The sequence below is a fragment of the Aspergillus pseudonomiae genome (genome assembly GCF_009193645.1).
Source record: "Aspergillus pseudonomiae strain CBS 119388 unplaced genomic scaffold BDV37scaffold_67, whole genome shotgun sequence".
NCBI classification, from domain to species: Eukaryota; Fungi; Ascomycota; class Eurotiomycetes; order Eurotiales; family Aspergillaceae; genus Aspergillus; species Aspergillus pseudonomiae.
This window is the reverse complement of record NW_022476059.1, coordinates 13,070-34,390: the sequence shown is the minus strand read 5'-3', so window position 1 is coordinate 34,390 and position 21,321 is coordinate 13,070. Positions and strand designations below refer to the sequence as shown.

The 21,321-nt window shown below is 50.5% G+C and overlaps 9 protein-coding genes across 9 annotated transcripts; 4 read left to right on the top strand and 5 right to left on the bottom strand.

The window, feature by feature from the left end:
• Positions 1 to 194: 194 nt before the first annotated feature.
• Positions 195 to 2,955, top strand: BDV37DRAFT_273819 (beta-glucosidase H; the record flags this gene model as incomplete). Its single annotated transcript, XM_032085124.1, has 4 exons — positions 195 to 315; positions 396 to 1,002; positions 1,074 to 2,340; positions 2,404 to 2,955. 4 exons carry the CDS (start codon positions 195 to 197, stop codon positions 2,953 to 2,955), a joined length of 2,547 nt encoding a protein of 848 aa, XP_031938493.1.
• Positions 2,956 to 3,022: 67 nt separating this feature from the next.
• Positions 3,023 to 4,812, bottom strand: BDV37DRAFT_273818 (beta-glucosidase; the record flags this gene model as incomplete). Its single annotated transcript, XM_032085123.1, has 3 exons — positions 3,023 to 3,881; positions 3,935 to 4,483; positions 4,643 to 4,812. 3 exons carry the CDS (start codon positions 4,810 to 4,812, stop codon positions 3,023 to 3,025), a joined length of 1,578 nt encoding a protein of 525 aa, XP_031938492.1.
• A 1,093-nt stretch (positions 4,813 to 5,905) lies between these two features.
• BDV37DRAFT_255653 (acyl-CoA thioesterase) lies at positions 5,906 to 7,199 on the top strand. The gene is made up of 2 exons (XM_032082746.1): positions 5,906 to 6,120; positions 6,185 to 7,199. The coding sequence occupies exons 1-2, from the start codon at positions 6,007 to 6,009 to the stop codon at positions 6,959 to 6,961; spliced, it is 891 nt and encodes a 296-aa protein (XP_031938491.1). The 5' UTR covers positions 5,906 to 6,006; the 3' UTR covers positions 6,962 to 7,199.
• A 170-nt stretch (positions 7,200 to 7,369) lies between these two features.
• BDV37DRAFT_255651 (flavin reductase family protein) lies at positions 7,370 to 8,528 on the top strand. Its single transcript, XM_032082745.1, has 2 exons — positions 7,370 to 7,489; positions 7,566 to 8,528. The coding sequence occupies exons 1-2, from the start codon at positions 7,406 to 7,408 to the stop codon at positions 8,208 to 8,210; spliced, it is 729 nt and encodes a 242-aa protein (XP_031938490.1). The 5' UTR covers positions 7,370 to 7,405; the 3' UTR covers positions 8,211 to 8,528.
• A 600-nt stretch (positions 8,529 to 9,128) lies between these two features.
• Positions 9,129 to 10,431, bottom strand: BDV37DRAFT_273815 (polysaccharide lyase family 1 protein; the record flags this gene model as incomplete). The annotated part of the gene is made up of 4 exons (XM_032085122.1): positions 9,129 to 9,689; positions 9,751 to 9,847; positions 9,907 to 10,053; positions 10,088 to 10,431. The coding sequence occupies 4 exons, from the start codon at positions 10,429 to 10,431 to the stop codon at positions 9,129 to 9,131; spliced, it is 1,149 nt and encodes a 382-aa protein (XP_031938489.1).
• Positions 10,432 to 12,393: 1,962 nt separating this feature from the next.
• Positions 12,394 to 14,177, bottom strand: BDV37DRAFT_296321 (glycosyl hydrolase). The gene has a single exon (XM_032090084.1). The coding sequence runs from the start codon at positions 13,949 to 13,951 to the stop codon at positions 12,413 to 12,415; it is 1,539 nt and encodes a 512-aa protein (XP_031938488.1). The 5' UTR covers positions 13,952 to 14,177; the 3' UTR covers positions 12,394 to 12,412.
• A 1,357-nt stretch (positions 14,178 to 15,534) lies between these two features.
• Positions 15,535 to 17,684, bottom strand: BDV37DRAFT_273813 (uncharacterized protein; the record flags this gene model as incomplete). The annotated part of the gene is made up of 2 exons (XM_032085121.1): positions 15,535 to 15,652; positions 15,742 to 17,684. 2 exons carry the CDS (start codon positions 17,682 to 17,684, stop codon positions 15,535 to 15,537), a joined length of 2,061 nt encoding a protein of 686 aa, XP_031938487.1.
• A 900-nt stretch (positions 17,685 to 18,584) lies between these two features.
• Positions 18,585 to 19,903, bottom strand: BDV37DRAFT_285865 (uncharacterized protein; the record flags this gene model as incomplete). Its single annotated transcript, XM_032087813.1, has 5 exons — positions 18,585 to 19,148; positions 19,218 to 19,487; positions 19,539 to 19,584; positions 19,645 to 19,703; positions 19,751 to 19,903. The coding sequence occupies 5 exons, from the start codon at positions 19,901 to 19,903 to the stop codon at positions 18,585 to 18,587; spliced, it is 1,092 nt and encodes a 363-aa protein (XP_031938486.1).
• Positions 19,904 to 20,163: 260 nt separating this feature from the next.
• On the top strand, positions 20,164 to 21,321 carry BDV37DRAFT_185669 (uncharacterized protein). The gene is made up of 2 exons (XM_032079568.1): positions 20,164 to 20,217; positions 20,291 to 21,321. The coding sequence occupies exon 2, from the start codon at positions 20,496 to 20,498 to the stop codon at positions 21,048 to 21,050; it is 555 nt and encodes a 184-aa protein (XP_031938485.1). The 5' UTR covers positions 20,164 to 20,217; positions 20,291 to 20,495; the 3' UTR covers positions 21,051 to 21,321.

Sequence of the window (21,321 nt, the reverse complement as noted above, 5' to 3'; positions counted from 1 at the left end):
TTCAGTGATGTACTTCGGCAGAGCTCCGCCATTCAACCATAACTAAGATCATGAAAAGTAGCGCAGTCTTGCGTCTCATGCACATACAAAAGGGGCCAGATCAACCACGCAGAATGGCAGTACTTGACTACCCATCGACATTTCTTCCATTGTCCTAGCCGCTTCGTACAGGCACAGGAAAAGCGACGGACACTATGCCATGCATCGAGTCTATCCCCGATGGAACTGCCTGCGGTTTCCACTGCATTGCGACAGCAGATATTGAACAGATACTACAGCAGTTAACTCAAGACGAGAAGATTGCGCTTCTGACCGGTATGTCGTCCTCGCCAATGCGTGATCGCAGGCGTCTAGGCTAGCACAAAGCTCACGCCCCATTGTGAATTTCTTACTAGGTGAGGATTTCTGGCACACAGTCCCTATTCCACGATTAGGGGTTCCATCGATCCGGCTCTCAGACGGTCCGAACGGTTTACGAGGAACAAAGTTTTTTGGCAGCGTACCATCCGCATGCCTTCCTTGTGGAACAGCCATTGGTGCGACGTTTGATCGCGACCTAGCCGTGAAGATTGGCCATCTGCTGGCAGCAGAAGCGAAGGCCAAAGGTGCCCATGTGGTCCTGGGTCCAACTATCAACATCCCGCGTGGCCCACTGGGTGGAAGGGGCTTTGAGTCGTTTTCAGAAGATCCGCTCCTTTCGGGTATCATAGCCGGCAATTACTGTAAAGGCTTGAAGGAGAGAAACGTCATTGCGACCCTGAAGCATTTCGTGTGCAATGATCAGGAGCATGAGCGCATGGCAGTAAACTCACTCGTCACCGACCGTGCACTTAGGGAGATATATCTAGTCCCATTCATGACTGCCATTGCTATAGGGGAGCCTGATGCTATTATGACGGCATATAACAAGGTGAATGGTATCCATGCTGCAGAAAGCCCCCGGCTTCTTCAGGATATTCTCCGGGGAGAATGGGGCTGGGATGGCTTGTTGATGAGTGACTGGTAAGAACAAGAAGAATTGTCATCATGCATGTTTATGCTCTGTTCCTGACCATATATCGTTCTACGACTAGGTTCGGAACGTATAGCACGACGGAATCTATTCAAGCAGGTCTCGATTTGGAGATGCCCGGTCCAACGCGTTGGCGCGGCAGTGCTCTCACACATGCCATTACAGCCAATAAGGTATCCATGGCCACCGTCAACGCGCGCGTTCGGGCTGTCCTGAAATTGGTGCAGAAGGCCAGTCGATCGGGAATTCCTGAACGGGCCCCAGAGGGTCTTTTGGATCGGGAGGAGGACAAGCACCTGTTAAGAAAGGTTGCCTCAGAGGCCATCGTGCTTATGAAGAACGAGGAGGGCATTCTCCCACTAGACAAGCGGAGACGAGTTGCAGTCATCGGTCCAAATGCTCAGGTAGCAACGTACTGTGGCGGCGGCAGTGCGGCGCTGAATCCTTACGCTGCCGTTACACCATTCGAAGGCATCACCAATGCCGCATTGGAGGGCGTGGACTTTGCCCAGGGGGTATACGGCCATCAGAACCTTCCGTTACTAGGCAAGCGTCTCCGCAACCCAGATGGCCACGCGGGCTTTATCCTGAGAATCTTCAACGAGCCACCTACCGCAACAACCAGAGTGCCTATAGAAGAACGTCATGAAACAGATGCCATGGTCTTCTTCCTCGACTACAGCCATCCTCATCTGCAATCAACTTGGTATGCGGACGCAGAAGGATATTTCACCCCAGACGAGTCAGGACTTTACGACTTCGGGTTGTGTGTCCACGGCACGGGAAAGCTTTATGTGGATGGGCACCTACTCATCAATAATGCCGACGTACAGACGCCTGGCTCAAGCTTTTTGGGTTGCGGCACCGTCGAAGAAAGAGGGTCTCTTCATCTGGAGGCCGGAAGGGAGTATAGAATCCAGGTGCAATGGGGATGTGCCAAAACGGGCAAGTTCAAGGTGCCAGGCGTTGTTGATTTCGGACACGGAGGGTTCAGATTCGGCGCCTGCAAGAGGCTTCCGCCAGCCGAAGGGATTGAGGAAGCCGTCAAGCTAGCTGCCCGCGTGGATCAGGTTATTTTGACGGCCGGACTGAGTGCAGAATGGGAGTCAGAAGGTGAAGATCGAACGACCATGAGTCTACCCCCTCATACAGATCAATTAATCGAACGGGTTCTGGCCGCCAACCCAAACACAGTCATCGTGCTGCAGAGTGGAACGCCGGTCGAGATGCCCTGGATTCACCAAGCTAAAGCATTAGTGCATGCGTGGTATGGAGGAAACGAAACAGGAAATGCTATCGCCGACGTCATTTTCGGCGATGTGAACCCAGTAAGTACAAATTCCATATGCTGGAGGTGAGGTGAGGTGCACGCTTAACTTTCGTCGCTTTAGTCCGGAAAACTTCCTCTTACCTTTCCTCGTCGCCTCAAGGACAATCCAACATACTTCAACTACCGTTCGGAAGGCGGAAGGGTTCTGTACGGGGAGGACGTGTATGTTGGCTACAGATTCTACGACGAGGCTGACGTGGACCCGCTGTTTCCGTTCGGCCACGGTCTCTCCTATACTACGTTTGAACTATCTGGCTTGGAGCTCACAAAGGAGTGCAGCCATGATATGAAAGTGAAATGCACAGTACGGAACACAGGCCAGAGGGCTGGGGCTGAGGTGATTCAGCTTTACGTGGCGCCGGTCTCACCCCCAATCAAACGACCCCTCAAAGAATTGAAAGAGTTTCGCAAAGTATGGCTGGAAGGATCTGCTCAAGCGGTGATCACTATCCCGGTGGATTTGGTCCGCGCGACGAGCTTCTGGGATGAAACAAGTAGTAGTTGGTGTAGTTATCAGGGGTCCTATCGAATCATGGTAGGCACCAGTAGTCGGGGTACCTTCTTGGAAAGCTCGGTAGAGCTCGGTGAGACGATCTTCTGGTCGGGGAATTGATGCCATTGTCTGCAACACGTGATAACGAGTTTATGGAGTCTAAATGAGAGATCTTCGCTTTAAGTGCTCATGGGATGCTAGGCTCGCTTCGGACGCGGTCTGTGTCCACCCAGGATTGTAGATGCAGCGCATTAATACTCTCACTGCGGTCTAGGCGAGAGAGCCAACTAGTGGCGTCTTGAACATACTCGGCCGCTCGCTTTGCCTCCGGTGCCTGTGGGTGGAATGGGCATGTCATGATACTTGCTGCTATATCCCGCACTTTGTATGCGAGATGAAGACCATTGGCTTCCAAGCTAGCTTGTGGAAGTGTGTGGAGAACAAAGAAGAGTTGTCGGCACAGTTCCTCTCTCTCTAACCACAGGGCTTTCGGGCCCATCTTGTATGGTGAATGCCCAGCGCAGGATTCCGGCAGTGATCCCGTCTGACCAGTCTGTGCCGCCTCCAGTTGGTCAATAAGGAGGCTTTGGAGCCATAGGTGGGTGACATGGATATTAGCCCGCATGGTTGCAAAGTTCGATCGCAAGATCGCATCCGTACGACCATCGTTCAAATGATCCTCATTTGGTGGGCCCCATGGCCGGAGGATAGCAGGGATATCATGAAGAAGGTACTTCAAACTTTGTAGGCGGTTTTCTAAATAGGAAATGTGAATTTGAGGGTCCCGAGCGCGAATGCACGGGCATGGTTCCTCTGCTGAGTGTCCAGGCAACGGGTCTCTTACGGCAGCCCAGAAAACCCGCGAATGAATAATGAAGCCCGTTACCAGGCATGGGGTTTGAGACCCTGAGACCAGGACATCATTCTCCAGAATAAATTCGTCATCCACTTCCAACGGCATCATGTCCTCTGGGTTGATGGTCTGTAACAAGGCAGGGTCCAGGTACGATAGTCGTTCTCCAAGCATGTTCTGAAGTCGAGCATGACTAGATCGAAATCAGCTGGTGACTCCTGGACACCGGAGTGACGAGATACCTACACCAAACTATAAAATATCAGCCAGAACCCCTTCTTTCTCAGTTGAGTCTCGATGCAATTAAGGCCATTATATTGGGAGATGCAGTGAAGGTTTAAGAGGCGGGCAATCTGCATTGCTTCTACATCCAGCATCCGTGATCGATTATGATCCCCCAGCTGCAAGAATGCTGCATAGAGCAGATATGAGATAGCATATTTCTGAAAGTTGATTTCATCGAAGTAGGTGGCAGTCCGCAACCTCATGATACGGTCGGCGCAGTAACTAACCATATCGCGTCGAGACTGAAACTGCAGGGGAGGGCTCAGCGAGCGATACTGTTGAAATCGACTGGGTAGGGTAGCCACAACCACGGCCGCGATGGCGAGAACCAGGCCGAGGAAGCCAGAGTCCTCGCAATCTCGGTCTTCCCGAAGAGCCCGACGAAAAGACGGGCGGTGTACGATGGGAAGCAGGGGATACAGGTGGTCTATATAATCCTCCATAATCAGCTTGAAGCAAGTTCGTTCCCAAAGATCATCGGTAGGATATTTGGTATGCTGCGAGAGACTCCTCCCATTGTTAGGGACTGAGATGCCTTCGGAGGAAAGTGACCGCGACACTGACTCTGTCCGTAGCCTTACAAGCATGTTAGTTATATCAAATCAATGGGTCCAGATGGCGAGTACAGAGCGGCTTCCAGGCATGTGAGAGTGCACCAGCCAATCATACCGTTTCTTTGGACCTCGTACTTTGGAAGGAGAAAGAAATGTGCAAACCAGATTCAGTCTCTCGCATCTCGAACATCGTGCCTGCGTCCGATGGCACTTAACTTTCCGCCTTCTACAGATGTCACAAGCTTGAGTGGTGAGATCCACGCGTGAGGACGGGGTCAATTCCATCGTTCGATGCCACAATACGTAACCAATCATGGAGTACGGAGCATGGCATCCGGGGCGAGCGTGAGGGTGAAATAGCATGGATATCCAGGCGGTGCCCAAAGCGGTCCGGTTCTCCTCTGGCAGTATTCGTCTGATAAGGCCACACCGCCTTGGCCGGAATGGCTGACTGGCCATGACATCACTGGAGAAAATCAACTTCAAGGTTCTTACCACAGACTGTACTCCGTATATACTATGTATCCTGGTAGGATAACTGGGAATAATCTGAGTCCACACCCAGTCGGGGTGGGCACAGGCACAGTTAACCTCTTCTATATCACTGATTCGATCAAGTTACTTACTAGTCGACAAATGGCCTATCTGCCTTGATATATATTCTCCCCGCTTTTATCCAATAACACAACAAATTCCAAAATAAGGGTCAGGTACGAGAAACTAATTGTATATATCCCAGGCAGACTACTAAACTTCGTCTCCTTAACTACTCATATATAAATTACAACCTACGGCGTGTTTTATGGTGTTGTGGGTGAGGTTTGCACAGCATCGACCCAGGGTACTCCGTAGAATATGCTGAATTCCGGATAAGGATCGTCGATCATCTAAGCTTCGCTTCTTCAGTTCTGGACCCGTTGTTTATCCTCCGTAGTTGGCACTTCTGCGATACAAAATACATAGCAGAATCGACATAGATTTACATAGTCTGAATGAGTGGAGTGGGTATGGCTCGATGTTTTATGTGAGGGACTAAATGGAACAATACCCTTGTAATTTGCCCCAACGGTCCGGAGGTCATGCAAGATCGCTTGTTTGTTTCTGTTGTTGGGACTGGAATCTGATTAGAAAATCGAGCATGGAGTCGATTTGGCTGCTTTAACTGGCTCGATGGGGGACCCACACCAGGATAAGCCGAGGCCTGACCATGCCATTCAGTGCCTTTTTTTTTTTTTTTTTTTTTTTTCCTCTCCAGTTCTGCCAATTACTCTTTTTTTTTTTTTTTTTTTTTTTTTTTTTTTTTTTTTTTTTTTTTTTTTTTTTCTTTTCATTTTCTGGAACCCTTGAAGCTAGACCTAGATTGCATATAATTTATAGACGGCGCTACCTTTCCCTGCGGCGCTTCTTCTTTATTCATATATATATATATATGTGTGGATTTTGTTTTTATTAATATTGTGATAGTTTAAGTTGTTCCTCATGGAGGCCGTACAATCCTTTCTTTCCTCCCTTTGGCTGTCTGTCGGCTTCTGGAAAGCCGCAGCTATCTTCTTCGCCTTGCTGAACCTGAAGACGCTACCCATTGTATGGCATGTATGTATCCCATTCTTTGCGAACAGTTGTCGGAATTGAACCGAGTCCACTGACCACGCGCTAGATCCGGGTGTACCGCTACTTCTTCAAACATGGCTACCTCATCACCCCAGCTGTCGAACAACCCCCGCGCCCGTCGACCGAGATCCTGAAACCCGTTAGCATCTTCTCCCGCGCGCCTATCATGGAACTCGATTTCAACATGCACAAGTCCAACTCTACCTATTTCTCCGACCTCGATGTCTCCCGAACCGCTCTGATGTCGAGTATTGTGGTGAAAGGGGCCGCGCTCTTGGAGAAGAATCTGAAGGCGGAAGGAAAGAAGGGTCCGCTGGGATTTATCCTTGGTAGCGTCTACACCAACTTCAAGAGAGAGATTCCGGCCTACATGAAGTATGAGGTGAAGTCGCATGTTGCCAGTTTCGACCAGAAGTGGATCTACATCATCACCTACTTCCTCAAGCCGGGCAAGGGATCGTCGAAGAAGGGCCAGGACAATAGCGAGGTCCAGCAAAAGAGACTGCTGGCGGTGTCGATCAGTAAATATGTGCTCAAGAAGGGTCGGTACACGGTTCCTCCGAAGGATGCGTTCGAAGCGGCGGGATACACTCCTCTGCTCGACACGAGTGCAGCCAACGGGCACGCGACGGGTGTGGAGAATGGACATGCCAACGGGACTGCCGTTCACAGACCGGAGACTGCCGATGGCAAGTCCGATGAGTGGGACCGTCTGAAGGCGGAGGTTGATCGGGGATTGACCATTGTCGAGCCCTTCATTGACCAGGAGGACAAGCTCATGGAGGATTATGTTCACAAGATGGGTCTTCCGGGATTCGCATAGAGTTATAGACTAGACCTTTGGTTTGTATCATAGAACTTGCTTTTCGGGGTTTGATTGGGCATAGATTTATTGCGATATACCAGGAGTTGTTTGCATACTGTCATCGCGAATATCACATTATTATTTCTCTAAACTCACGAGTCATGATCAGGAAACGTAAGCGTGGTGGCTGGACGAATGCACTCGGACGCTCGGATCTCGGACGCTCGGCGATCGCCCCGAAGCCCCAAGGGCGATCCATTCATACAGTATTTACTCCACCATGTATCGCAACTGCCGGCACTTGAGGAACTACTAGTATGAGGTTCTTCTTTGCCGCTTTATCCGTGAATGTTCGTGTGATAACACCTATAAAAACCGTTCATGATCGTATCTCTATACCGTGGCTTGTTGTCCTCAGCCTAGAACACAGTCCTTGCCCTGAATCGATCACTCAACGGTTATATGTTCTTCCTTTTTTTTCACTACACAAATATGTTTTACGAACCTGGTGTTACCGAGCATAATCTCCCACATGACCCTTTCAAGGTAAAAAAAAATACCTAGTGATTGACCTGTCGGTGATCGACTGAGGTGATCAAGGCTGACCTGGATTCTACTCTAGGCCTGCGTGATCCCTCGTCCCATTGGGTGGATTTCCACCAAAAATAAAAGTGGACAATGCAATCTGGCGCCATACTCACAGTTCAATAACCTGACGTTTGATCCGCCGTATGTTATGTTTTCTTCCAACCAGACCGCCACTGGCGTGCGGAAGGATACAGTGGTGAACGCTGAAGAAACCGGGAAGTTTGTCTGGAACCTGGCGACCTGGGATCTGCGTGAAGCGGTTAATATCTCGGCCCAACAGACCCCCTATGGGACCGACGAATTTGAACTGTGCAATATCACCAAGGAGCAGGCAACACTCGTCGATGTTCCGATGGTCAAGGAGTCGCCCGTGAAGTTCGAATGCGAGTACCACACGACCATTCGACTACCGGGAAATCCACCCATGGGAACTGTCGATATCGTCATTGGAAAGGTTATTGGGGTTCACATCGCTGAGGAAGTACTCACGGATGGATTGCTGGATATTAAGAAAACACAACCGATCGCTCGTTGCGGGTATTATCAGTATACCGTTGTTCGAGATACATTTGAGATGATAATCCCAAATATGTCGGCGGACGTTCTCTATGGCTTGGAGGGCAGTGCGGCTCGCAATCGTCAGAAGAATAAAGAGAATGAAGAGAGTTCTAGCAATTAGCACTTGTTGATGTTGGACTGGATGCTTACCACAGTCACTTTTGACTCTAAACAGATAGAATCACAATTTACCCTGATGCTACATCTTTTCGATCCCCTGGGATGCTCGGTATTATGGCCTAACTGCGTAGCATGGAACAAAACGCTGAATCCTTGCTACGTGTCGTCTTCCCATGCAGAGTGACGAGTCTGAGGGAAATATACCCATCCCTTGATTGACCGGTGGAAAGAAACTACAACAGTTTAGCTACTCCACTGGCGGGCAACATAGATGAAGGGCACACAGCCGCAATCCTTTGCGTCTTGCACTTGTCTTCCGAAAAGGCGTTTATAACTCATACAAAATCATTCAATGGTTAGTGTTGTGGATGTTGTTTTGGTCAATTCACTCCAGGATTTGCCGAGTATTGCCCCAAAAGCCCTCTTGATTATAATGCCTTTACTTGTCCAGGAGAGAAGAGGATCCCAGACCCCGCAGTGAAAGCAATGTATGAAGAGCTTGCCAGCATTCCTGATGAAAGATGGAACAGGGACACACGGCCTTGCCTACTTGCATGTTATTTCCGGCCAAGGAAATGACACCGAATATGCGATATATCCAATTACTGAGCGCAGGTCGTAATTAAATATTGGGATTGCTAATATTCGACGTGACCGATATTCCCATTTCCTTTTCGATCCATGTTCATGTGGGACTGAAATTGCCTCATTTAAGGCATCCAACTACCCAGTCAAACTTAAGGTCTAATAGCCCTGCGTGTCTATGAATCTTTCCGAGGAATAATATAAATTAAGCTAAGGTAGACAATAATCTACACAGTAAATTACAAATAACCCTTGCTGTGTAACACGATCACTGCCACTACAGCTTCAAGCGGCTACTATCTTGAGGAATATGGAAACCAGCAAATGTTTCCACTTACAGGTTGCCCTGGCCAGCGTTGGAGGCAGGGGCCGTGCTGGCGGTGTCAGCGGTGGCAACGGTCTCACCCTTAAACTTGGAGAGAACATCGACAGTGGAGCCGGAGAGGTCACCGGAGTTGGTGAACGAGTTGGCCTTGCAAGCGCGGCCGATGTAGGAGCTGCAGGTGGCGGCATCACTGGAGGAGGAGAACAGCTCACCCTGAAGGGAGGAGCTCTCGACGGCAGCGGTGACATCGGCGAAGGTGTTACCCTCAGCAAGGACGTAGCCTCCAGAGCCGATCTCGAAGGCATGGTTGGAGTTGTCGTTCCAATAGTTGTTGACAGCATGCAGGTAGGTGTTGCCCTGAACCTTGGGGGCACGGCCACTGGTCTTGTAGAAGTAGTTACCCTTCATAGTAACCTTGTCGCTGGAGCCGTCCAGGTAGACGTTCCAGTAGTGGTGGCCGTCGCAGGTGGCCGAGTAGTCAGACTCTCCATCAATGTAGTTGTTGGAGAGGGTGACGCGGTTGTCAGCCTCGGTTCCGAGGACGTAGTGCTGGCGACCAATGCGAGCAGTCTAGAGAGCTATCAGTTATTTTGTTCCTATCCGTACAAATCATGATATCAGGAAAGCATACGGTCACATGGTCGACCCAGACAAGATCGGCCTGGTTGATAGTGATGGCGTCACCACCCCAGACGTACTTAGGATTGATATCGGTGACGGCAATATTCCTAGAACCGGTCAATATCTACCCTTCATCCGAGTATGAGCATCATGGCGGCCAACGTACTGGATAATGACGTTCTCGACACCGTTGACGATACGGAGACCCTTGCCCTTGATCACACCCTTGGTGCCCTCACCGACCAGGGACTTGTTCGAGTTGACAGTGATACCAAGAGAGCCGGCGTTGTCACTAGTGCGTATTAGCGAGACGCTAACACCCAGTATCATGCTTGTAGCAGACTTACTAGGTCACAGAGGTGGAGGGAGCGCTGGACTCGTAGTTGGTGCACCAGTCATCCTTGTTGATGGCCACCTGGCAGGCGGAGCCAGTACCCCAGGGAGCGCAACCAGTGCCTGTGGTGGTACCCTCAGTGTTGGTGAAGTCAAAGGTCTTGCTCAGAACGATCACACGGGCCTCATCGTCACCGAGATAAGAGACCAGCTCGTCGGTAGTAGAGGGATAGACGGCGGTGGCACTGCCACCACCGGTAGCGCTAGATGCGAAGCCCTCCGCGGTGCCCGAGACACCAGCGGCCAAGGCCTGGGAGGCGAGGGCGGCAACGGTCGTGAGAACAGCAGCGTACTTCATCCTGGAAGTTTTTCCTTCGGGTTTGAGATGGTGTTAAAGAAAGAGCGACAAGAACAGAGACAAAGGAAAGCAAAGAATGACAAAAGTGAGATTGCGTGCGTTGAGAAGGAGAACCAGAAGTCTTTCAGACCAGCAGAACTCATTCTTATACCTGATTTTCTTCAGCACCGTTTTCGATTCGGTCTTGTTAGGGAGTCTCACAGTGGGTGGGGAGATTCGTACACAATAGAGGGTTAATCCCGAACAGCCTCCACAGCCAGGGAAATGAATGAATGAACGAATCACCGTCGGGATGGACCAGGCACTGTACAATGTATACATGGTGAAGCCCTTGCCGATCCCTCCGGAGTCTACGTTGGTTTGGGTAGGTGATCGTCAGCATCAGTGAAACAACTCCACCACGGCCAACCGGTAAAATGTCGGTTCGGCATTGGGGCTCACACTGTTTGATATGGTGGTTTCAAGTAGATGGGTATTTCTCTGGCACATATTTTGCTGGTTCATTGGTGGAATCCAAGGTTGTCCGATAGGGGAAAATGCATGACGCGGCAGCTCCAGCACTAGTAAATTAAATTTGGCCACCTTCATGACTCGATCTCTTCTCCTGGCGGCGGATTATCACGATCAATTCTTGCGGGCGAATCATTCAGAGGGTTTCTGCCATAGCAGAAACATGTTCGCCGGGAAATCGCCAGCGATCATGGTCGCAGAGAGTTAAGTTTGGCGATGATCGTGGATATTTGTCGGAGAATTTTTGTTGCTGCTGTGAGGTCCCATTTAGGGCTGGTCCACATCCGCCCCAACCAAGCCACCATCTTAAAAGCCCGCAGGAACCAGGCAATTTCCGCTGTGGGATGATTTATAAATTGACAAGAAATAGAGCTGACTTGGGCTTGGTCTTTTAAGCTTAATCTACCATTTAATATACGCTCTTCCAATGGGAGCGCAGGCCCGTCCCCGTTATCTCCCTGTTGGAGCAGACTCTCCCGTTCTCGCTGCTATGGTTATTAACGTGGATATCAATCTATCCACATTGAAGTATGACCAGAGAGGCATTCTAGAAGACGTGATTCATTGAACGAGCCTAGGGGGTCTCTCAGCATATCCAACGCCACCGACAAGGTGTTACGCATGTCTAGATGAAACACGGTCTAATATGTCGATGCTATTACTGACTATGACTCCAAAAGCGACGAGTTCTAGACTCACCGCCCACTTGGAGTGTATTAGTATATTGGGGGATGCCCGTATAAGCGTGTGCTGCCACGAAACTATGGCAGCACCTCCTGCATAGTACGCTACCGATTTGTCCTTACTCCGTACATTGGCTGGTCGTCCCAAGTTTCCAACATACATCCCGAGAGGAGGTAATCCGATCTCCTCCGTATTCCTATGTATTACCAAAAGGCTCCACTGAATTGGGCCAGATATTGTAGTAATGTTTACACGAGGAGCAGCGGCTGAGGGTATTCAATACTCATGGACTGACCACAATTTCCGGTTGTTTTGGTCTAAGTATTTTTTTTTTGTTTTCCTGTTTTCATTCTTCTTGATACAGGCACTTAGGTACCTGATCGATATGGTATGATTAGGCTGAGTATATACTGGTTCTCCACAGCAACTACTATCATCGAGCAGCCTTTACAGGAGCTACTCAACCAATGAGAGTTTCAGACGTAAATGACATCCCTACGAAGGATTTATTAAGGGATATGACACATTGATGACAAAGCTTATCCTGACATCAAGCTCTTACACAATTAACAAAACCAGGAGATGATGGTATCATTGATCGCTCCTTGCGCAGCGAAAACGGCTTTGTTCCACAAGTCTCGACATGGATGTAAAGCACGGCATTACCCTGTAAAGGATGAGAAGGTAGAAGGCATCATGCCAGACTCCGATAATCATAGTGCTGGTCAAGATTTCGGGGTATGCTTCTGACTATGTACACTACTGTTCAAAAATCCACCACCTCAATTCAATACGAGTGCAGGGTGGTTGACAAAGCCTCCCACTCTTTCACACCAACACCGGCATATTGTCCCTGAGCACCGGACGCGACTAAGATTGCGCGGATTGCGACAGTATCCACCGTTTCAAACGCTATCACGTTGGGCGTATCGGTCACTTCCAGGGGATACGATGAGGTGTTCGCCGCCCGTTGCCATGTCCCAGAACCATCCTTGTATTCGATGTACCATTCCTGGGGAGGTGCAACACCTTCGTTAGCTCCAGCAGCATGGTCAGCGAAGAACGCCATAGATGTACCATTAAGCTGGACCGTTTCATTCCAAGAATAAACGAGCGTGCTCGTTTGGGGGGAGTCTACTGCCTCGTAGGAGCTCCAATAGTCTGGTGGTAAGGGGTTCGCTCGAATGATTCCATCATTCAAGGCCTGTACCCAGTATTGAATCGGCGTTGGGTTTACCGAACTTGCTACCGCCTGGGGAGCCACATTGTACGTGGGCGGGACTGGCGGTTTGGGCGCGAATGTCTGTTGCACACCATTGATTTTGGCAGGGGTTTTGCTATCATCCCAGGTGAGTTTATCAAAGGCAACACTACGGCGAAAGTGACCTCCTCCAATGGCGTCGGCCGTGTGGTACACTAGATACCATTCATCGTTCCATTCGACAGCTCCCGGGTGAGAAGTAGTTGAGGATACAATCGGGAGAATTACGTCCTGGAACGTCCAGGGGCCCATTGGAGACGACGCGGTTCCGTAGGCTATACATGCATGATACGAGGTTGGTGTACAGGGTGAATCAGACCCAGCATTGTTCGCTGCAAACAACATGTAGTACACGTCCTGCCTCTTCATCAACCAGGGCGCCTCAAAGTAACCCGTTAGGCTGGTCACTTGCGTCACATTCGATGTCACTGTAACCATATCCGGGTCCAGTTGGTAACCAAGAAGCTGCCCAAAAGTTCCAAAGTAGATGTACACATGTCCGTCATCGTCGACAAGTACGGTTGGATCGATATTCTGGATGGTATTGCCAGGTGGTGGAACCGACTGGGAGATGATCGGGCCCGAGGGGTGAGCATCCCGGAAAGGGCCTGTTGGCGAGTCCGAGACGGCCACGCCGATCGCAAATGCATCATCATTGGTGCTATCGGCCTGGGTCACCGGAGCGTACATGTAGAATCGGCTATCATGACCTTGGACAACTTGCGCCGCATACGCGCTGCCGGGAGCGGCCCACGCAAACACTGCCCGAGGGTCCGCGACGTCAGGATACAACGTCCACGCACCCCCATCTGGCTTTGCGGATGATGAGACGAACATCCCCCATTGGTTCATCACGAAGGCATTCTCATCCGGAGGCGCGCTGTCGTGTCCCGTGAGAATATACAGCGTGTCATTGATGACCAACGGGGCAGGATCGCCGGAATACCACGGCCCATTGGACAAGATCGGATTGCCATTGGAAATAAATGAGAACGGTGAAGAGCTATCTGCCTGCGCTGCCACAGCGGTGGCCCAACACACCAACTTGATCAGCAGCTGAAGCATTGTTTGTCAGGCGCCAGAGGCCGTGCCTTTGGTCTGACGTGCTAACCAGTACTTAGTCCAAACTTTATACAGCTTCTACCCATGGCCTCCAAGGAGGACTGGGAAGAAGATCAAAATTAGCCGACGGGACCAGGTACTAACCGAGCCATGAAACAACCACTGCAAGTCTCAATGTCCATCTCCAGGGGTTCGGGTTTTCCCAGATCCACCAATAAAATTCCGAAGAGATTTCTCATCGATGTAGGTGGGATATGAGTAAAGTGACAGCAGTGAGGGTTACATGGGAAAGAGCATTCAAGAAGATCAAATAGATGGATATCTATGGTTGTCTTTCGATCTATTATCCATATGTGCTATCGTGACACTGCAAAGGAAGTTTCCCTAGAGAGTACGTGGTTCATGTGCTGCAAGATATATATCTGAGTACTTGGCTATTGAAGGACCCTCCCATATGTTTGGACTTGCCGTAACACATCTATTGCACTGCCTTGGGAGTCTTATCTTGGAGAACTATGTCCAAGAGTGTAAGCCTATACTTGTCCATGAGATTGTGGTCCTTTTGATGTCTTGTTTGTTGACGCGTGACTTTTGTTTGTGGCAGTGGCGGTGCATTGCCGTGGTTGCCCCAGGCAGGACGGAACGTGACCGAGAGGCACGGGGACGTTCCGTGCGAGAAGCTCCCGATCGTTGTTGCGCTGTCCTTAGAGCTCACACTCGTTACGCCAATGCATTGTTGTGATCGCACGGTCAATGCTGAGAGTATAGAGCTACAAACCACAATATATGGGCGCGGCAATAGATTGGAGAGTCTGGGGCTACCGAGTGTGATTGTTCTCTAAAGCTACCCTTCGTCACCTTATATGGCTTACAACACAGCAGAATCTCGCCGTCCAGTCTTCTTTACTGTTTGGCCACCGTGACGGTCACGGAGCCTCCCGATAGCTCAACCGCCACACCTCCCCTTGTCTGCTCCCCGTTGGTCGTGACTGCGTACGCGTCGTTTGAGCCAGGGTTCTCAACCCATACAATCGCTGTGGTCGTATTGGATAACCCTCCGACAAGCTTCAATTCCAGCGAGGTTGGTTGAGCGGCGGAAAATGAGAATTCCTCGATTTGGCCGGCACTTATCGTGACGTAGACACCCATTGACGCAACATATACACGTCGCCGGACGGCATCACGCGGTTGCACAATCACTGTGTCCCTCTGCACAGACAGATTGCCACCGTATGCTACGATGCCGACGTCAGGGTCATCGACGATGTATGTACCAGCGCCCAGCATCATTCCGAGGAAGTTAGGACCGTAGTCTCCGGAATAGTCGTCGCCCTTGAGAGTATCGGGAAATGAGTGGAACGCGTTGTACATCGAGCCGTCCTCCCTGATATTGCTTAACGGGCCAGTGATTCCGCCATACCCAACCCGGAGGAGATACGTATCGGTCGGGTTTTGTCGAAACTCAGCGAGAAGTGGCAATGCATTGAGGCTCGAACCATAATGATGAATCATGCGTTCAATCCGCTGAAGCTTCCCAGCATAGCTATAGGATCTTAGTAGTGGAACGACACATGGGGAACCGAGCCCTACATGAAATCCCAGTAGCGACGGGCGTTCCCATTCCAGCCCCAATGAGACACCGTCGGCATCAAACCCAGAATGCTATTGATGGTTTTCGTCGTGGTCTGCGTGAGATTGAAATAACTTTGCTCGTCGCCAATGTTAACTTCCGGGCAAGAGGATACCGCAAGGGAATCCTGCGCAAGAGAGGCAGAGAGAGAAGAGTGACTTACTTGCTCCAGTAATAAACGCCCTCCTGACCCGTGCAATCCCACGCCATTTCACTTCCAAAGGGCTCCGACTGCGAGTCCCACGCTTCCGCGCGAAGTTTCATGGCGGCCTCTACCGCATCTGCCTCTTGGGTCCATCCTTCACGTTGCAGGTCTGCCAGGAGCTCCCCGACAACAGTTTCTCCCATTAGGCCCAGGCGCGAGTAACCCACCAGGCCGTCCCCGGCAGAATTTGTCGCAAAACACGTTACGGTCGTATTGTAAGCCTGGCCCAGGTACCACTGCCACGGGTGCACCTTGAGAAGCGTCGGGTTGTCGCGGCCGACGCGATACAATGACCAATATGCTCCAATAACGTGGATGTAGTCATACGCACGATCGGTGGAGTATGAAGCCTCCTTATTCCAAGACCACCAATTTCCCCAGTCGATATTGCTGCTGTATTCATAACTCGGGAGTTGGTCTGGGTCGTAGTAGAAGACGCTCTTACGAACCGTAAAATCGGTGTTTTGAATGGTGCCAAAAAGCACTTTGGACGCAAATTCTTCTAGCTTTGCCACCTCCTCCGCGTTGGGAAGGCCGTGCTCTTTCATCGTGGAAGCAAGAAATATGGCGCCGCCTTCGTCCATGAGTCCAGCAATCCAAACTCGCGCCTCTTGAAGCACTTGTGCTTTGGCAGCCGCGTCATACGTGATCACAGAGGGTGCCCGACCAAAGGGGTCCTTCTCGTCGTCGAACCACATGGCAGTGGTTGAGAAGTCACCTAACTTGGAGATCACGTCTGGGGCAGCGTTCGTGATGAAGTAATGGACTGTCTGGATTTTTCCGTCCGCGTAGGAGATGGTGATCTTGGTCCTTCCCCAGGCTGATTCAGAGGGCGAAAGGGAAACTAGGTTGGATGAAGAGCGTGCTATGTCGAAGGCATTGTTGTCGGATACGATCTTGGAGACATTGGCCGAGTGAAAGATGAACAGCTGTGCCGTTAGATCGCGGGGAACGACATATCCTGTTCCTATGGTCAATGGAGTGTTTGTCCCCTGGACAGCTTTTTGAATTCCGCGCACCCCATCCTTCACCACGGAGAAGCGAAGGCCTACCGTGGTGGATTCGCCAGGTTTGAGACTGCGCGCGGTTGGTTCATTCCAGGGAGCCACCTCGGCCCATTCCTTCTCAGCATATGCCTTTGAATGAGTCTGCCACTCATAGAACCCTTCAAATGTTTGGCTACCGTACCCGGTGTACTGGTCAGATACCTCCTCGAGGTTGCGCCAGGCTTCGAAAGGGGTGCTCGTGTTGTCCAATGGAGTGATAATCAAGGCTGGACCCTGTCCGGAAGTTGGACTGAATTGTAGATAGCCGGCATCCAGCCCGATGTACGGGTCCACGAGGGAGCATTGCGCTGTGACTTCGTCCGCGGTGCGATTTGTAAATATACTGTTGGACTCAATCGGGAAGCCCAGGCTGCCGATTTCTACGCTACTATTGCCCTTATTCGTGAGGGTGAAGCTCAGTCCTAAGTCTCCATCGACGTCCAACCATTGGCGAACAATTTGTAGAGCAGAGCTGGCAGACAACGTGGATGTTAGATCGGCTGCGGCGAGCGCATCGGCGTCGAGTGACTTTACAACGGCTCGAGTCTGGGAGGAATCACCGGCAGTCCATTCGCTATCCCCCACCGCGCGATACCGGAAGGTGATGTCTCCAATATGGTACTGACCGTTGGCTGCTCGGTACGGCAAGTAATCGGACGGTAAGAAGTCAAAGGATGATCCGGATGGCTTGAGCGACGCTAGGATCTGGGCGTCCGTGACGAGCCGAAGGTCGAAGTTGTCAGTCTTCAGATTGGTATAGCCATTCGCGAGGCCTAAATCATCACTCTGACCCCGGACGAGGAAGGCCGAGGCAGAGATCAGTGCCAGCGACGTATAGAAGCGTAAGAACCCCATTGCGCAAATGGCGACGAGTAAGCATTTTACGCCCGTCACTCAGAGCGCGCACGCCACATTCAAATATGCCTCCCCTGACGATACGGGTTTGAAGAAACCCCCAGGCAGCGCTTGACATCATGGCTGGGTTCAATTAGGGTAGTTTTCCTGAGGGGAAATTGCCCAGTGTCCGACCTGCATAAGCGCACTTCAGCTTCGCATCCCGTTGATATGCAGATTCGCCGATTGGTGGACACGATGGATTCAGGGGCAGATATAGTGAGACATCTCGCTGTAACCCTGATCAATCTCGCATCATCTGATTGATTTCCTTGAACTCGAGCGGATAGCAAGTTCCTTTAAAGTGCGGAGACCGATGGTTGCATTGACACTCGGATAGCCACAAACTCCTATTAACCGATGCATGCGCCGATCACTTTTCTCCGCACGGGCTTGCGACCGCAGGATGAGAAAGGCATGGCTCCATCGGCGCATAAGGGCATCCTAAGACATACTTACCAAGAATGCGACCGTTGAAAAACCAAGAATCTCCAGACATAGAGAACCGACCATTGATCTTCAAGACGCCGTATCTGAGGCTACATCAATTCAACTTTTATCGCTGCAACTTATGTCCAACCAGGTGTCGACTTTTTTACCATGATTTTCAAGCCGATGACACACTCCCAAGAGCTATTCCAGGGGCGACACAGTGATTGCCGGGCCCACTATGCAGGGCAGATCGCTGAACCGAACAGTTGGATTGTTGCAGGTCAGAGGTACGGTTTCCCTCGAGAACCCAGTTCTCTGCCCTGGGTTCCTCTACCATCTACGCGTTTTCAACGTGACAATTGATGGAGCCAAGGCTTTAATCAGCTGTACTATCTATCGTACAAACTAGCACCATTGTGTCAACCATTATTAAGTCGACCTGAGCTTGTAGTATGAGGCTGGTAATCGTGGACTATTAGCACCGGTATCTGCTACGCTACTCACGTTGACCTGAGTGCTGACAACAATGTTCCCCCCACCATTGTGGCAAAGCTCCTCCTCCGAGTCTGCGTGTAAAACGTTGGTAGCGCCTTGTTTCAGTCTCTGGACAATGCTGCTTTTGATCATCCTCCTATTTCCGCGGACTTTTGAAGTCGTTCCCAGTTCGTACGAAGACTGCTTCCGACCGCTTGAGCCGTACAAGGTTCCTGAAACATGTGTCCTCCAGACGGATCGGAGAGAGGGCATGTTGGCTGTCATGATTGCCGTGCAAAGCTCAATTGTCGTGACGATCGCAACGGAGCCGTAGACGTAAAAGGTCCTGGAGCCGCTGGCCAGTTGCACAAGCACGATGAAGCGGAGAAGGGACACCAGAATTGTGCTCCCACCGACAGTAAAACAGACGATCAGTCCCACTCGTCGCCGTGCAGACATCTGTAGAGTCCATAGGGGATAGATCGGCAGAATGTAGATGAGGAGATCAGTCAAGACGTTCTATGAGGTGGGATGCTATCAGAACTCCGAGCCTAGCCGGCAGCTTTTCCGGATATTGCTTCAGCTCACCATGCTTGCAGGGAAGTACAGCGTTACTGCCGTGGGGATACACTGCGCATTTGGATGGGCCTCCGGATGGAAGAAGGCATCCAACGGAAGACATTGCAGCCCGTAAAAAAGCAGAACAGCCAAGGTCTGCGCCGAGGTGAAGGCCATCACTCCATATACGATCTTTTTGTACAATGGCGAGATACTCAATACTCGAAGATAGAAGGTCAAAAAGGACATCTTGATCAGCCATTGGCAGAAGATATACACGAATTCAATGACGAAGAGAAGCTTTCAGATGGGTAAGCGAGTGGGACGTACGGCTCATCATGGCCGACCTACCGTCACAATCTTTAGCAAGTTTTCGGGTGGAACATCTTTATCCTGTCTATTATAAGGAGGGTCTGTGAGTATGACAAGCAACTATCCTCAAGAACGGTCAACTTACTTTCCTCCTCCAAACCTAATCATCTGCCCCAAGATGCCCTGGTTGACGAGCCATGTTATCTACCACTGTTAGTACTGAGTCTTCAATGAAAGAGAAGAGAACCAACACTCGCAGCTACCATAAACCAGTCGTCGGCGCCGAAAGACTTGGAGAGGCAAAGACGAGAGTATATTCGAAGGATGCATGACAAGCTGGTGATGACTACGAATGGCATCGACACTGCCCAAGTCATGGGCTGCAAGTTCTCGTTGATACCCATTTCGTGAAGGTCTTATCACCTGAAAGGCCCCATGAGTCGCACTGGCAGATATAATGTCGAATAGCGATGGGCGTCTCGCTGCGTCTTTCTCTCTCTCTGCTTCCTGCTTATTTCCCACGTCACGTCGGCATTTGATCCCGCATAGGAGAGTGAACCAACTAGGGCTACATCATCGATGAAGTGGGGCTTTTCGAGTTTGGCTGACAGTAGCGTCCTGTCATGGAATTTAGCGCGTATATGCTCCTTTTTAAAAGAAGTCAAGTCTCACCCCTTTTACCTACTGAGGCTTTTGTTGCCTCTATTCCGATAGGGTAGTAAGTAGTCCCTATGCCCACTTTGCTTCTGCCAAGGCATTCAACTAGAGTACGCTATTAATGAGAGGACTAGCCTTAAAGAGTTCCCGCTCTAGCTTCATGCTCTAAAGTCTACTATCAAAGGATTTTCGACGCGTAAGAAGGAACCAACAACGGCTCCTGAGGTACGAGACAAATTCGGCGCAGTTCAAGATTTAAGGCGCTTACATGCTTTAGGATGGCCTTCACTACGGGTCAATTATTCTGCACACGATATTGTATGTCAGTATGGACATACTATGCCTCTGGGATGGAGCACAGGACGAAGGAGTATTGCCGTTAGCAACGATGCTGTGGGGATCGTCTTTGTTTCATTTGTTTTGTCGACTTTCTCAACTTCATCCACAAACCCCACTTGGTGTTTAATCTTATTGGAGTGGTTCCTAGATAGGGTCCACACGGGATATTCGCGGTCCTCGCCTGGCCTCCCCTGGCGTGCAAAGATAGCAGACTCGGACGTTTGCCGCCCGTACGGTAGAAGACGGCACAGATATTTGGGTAACGGCTGGCTAGCTTCCGCAGGAGATGATCTGCATACTCATGCATCTACGCCAACCGACCACTGGTCCCGTCTTCTTGAATGGGCAATGAGCGGATCAGTCGTTTCGGTGGCATATCAAGGACAATTTGATTGTGTTAAAAACAACAATTACAATGAAGATGGTATGGGTGATACCGGAACACTATACTGGCCGAGAGGTTGGCTGTTCAATAACCTAGTTGTTCTAATGGCATATTGTCCCTTGAGCATGAACCCTAGCTCCAGGAGAAAGACCGAGTGGCCACATCATTGATCTTTACGATCCACAGTACTCCGTAATCTGTGACCTGTATACTACATGAGTGTCATCTAGTCCGCATACGAAAGTACTGCATGGAAGGATCAAGATCCTAGGCAAAGTGGCGCTTAATATAGTCTGATAAGGCCGCAAACCCGTCGAGGCCCACCGGCTATCGTATGAATATTGTAGAAGGATGCACTAACCCATGGTCAGCTTCACCGAATCCACTCTCCAGGGTCATTAAAGGTTCTCCCCACAACCTTGGTTGCCACCGTTGTCCTAA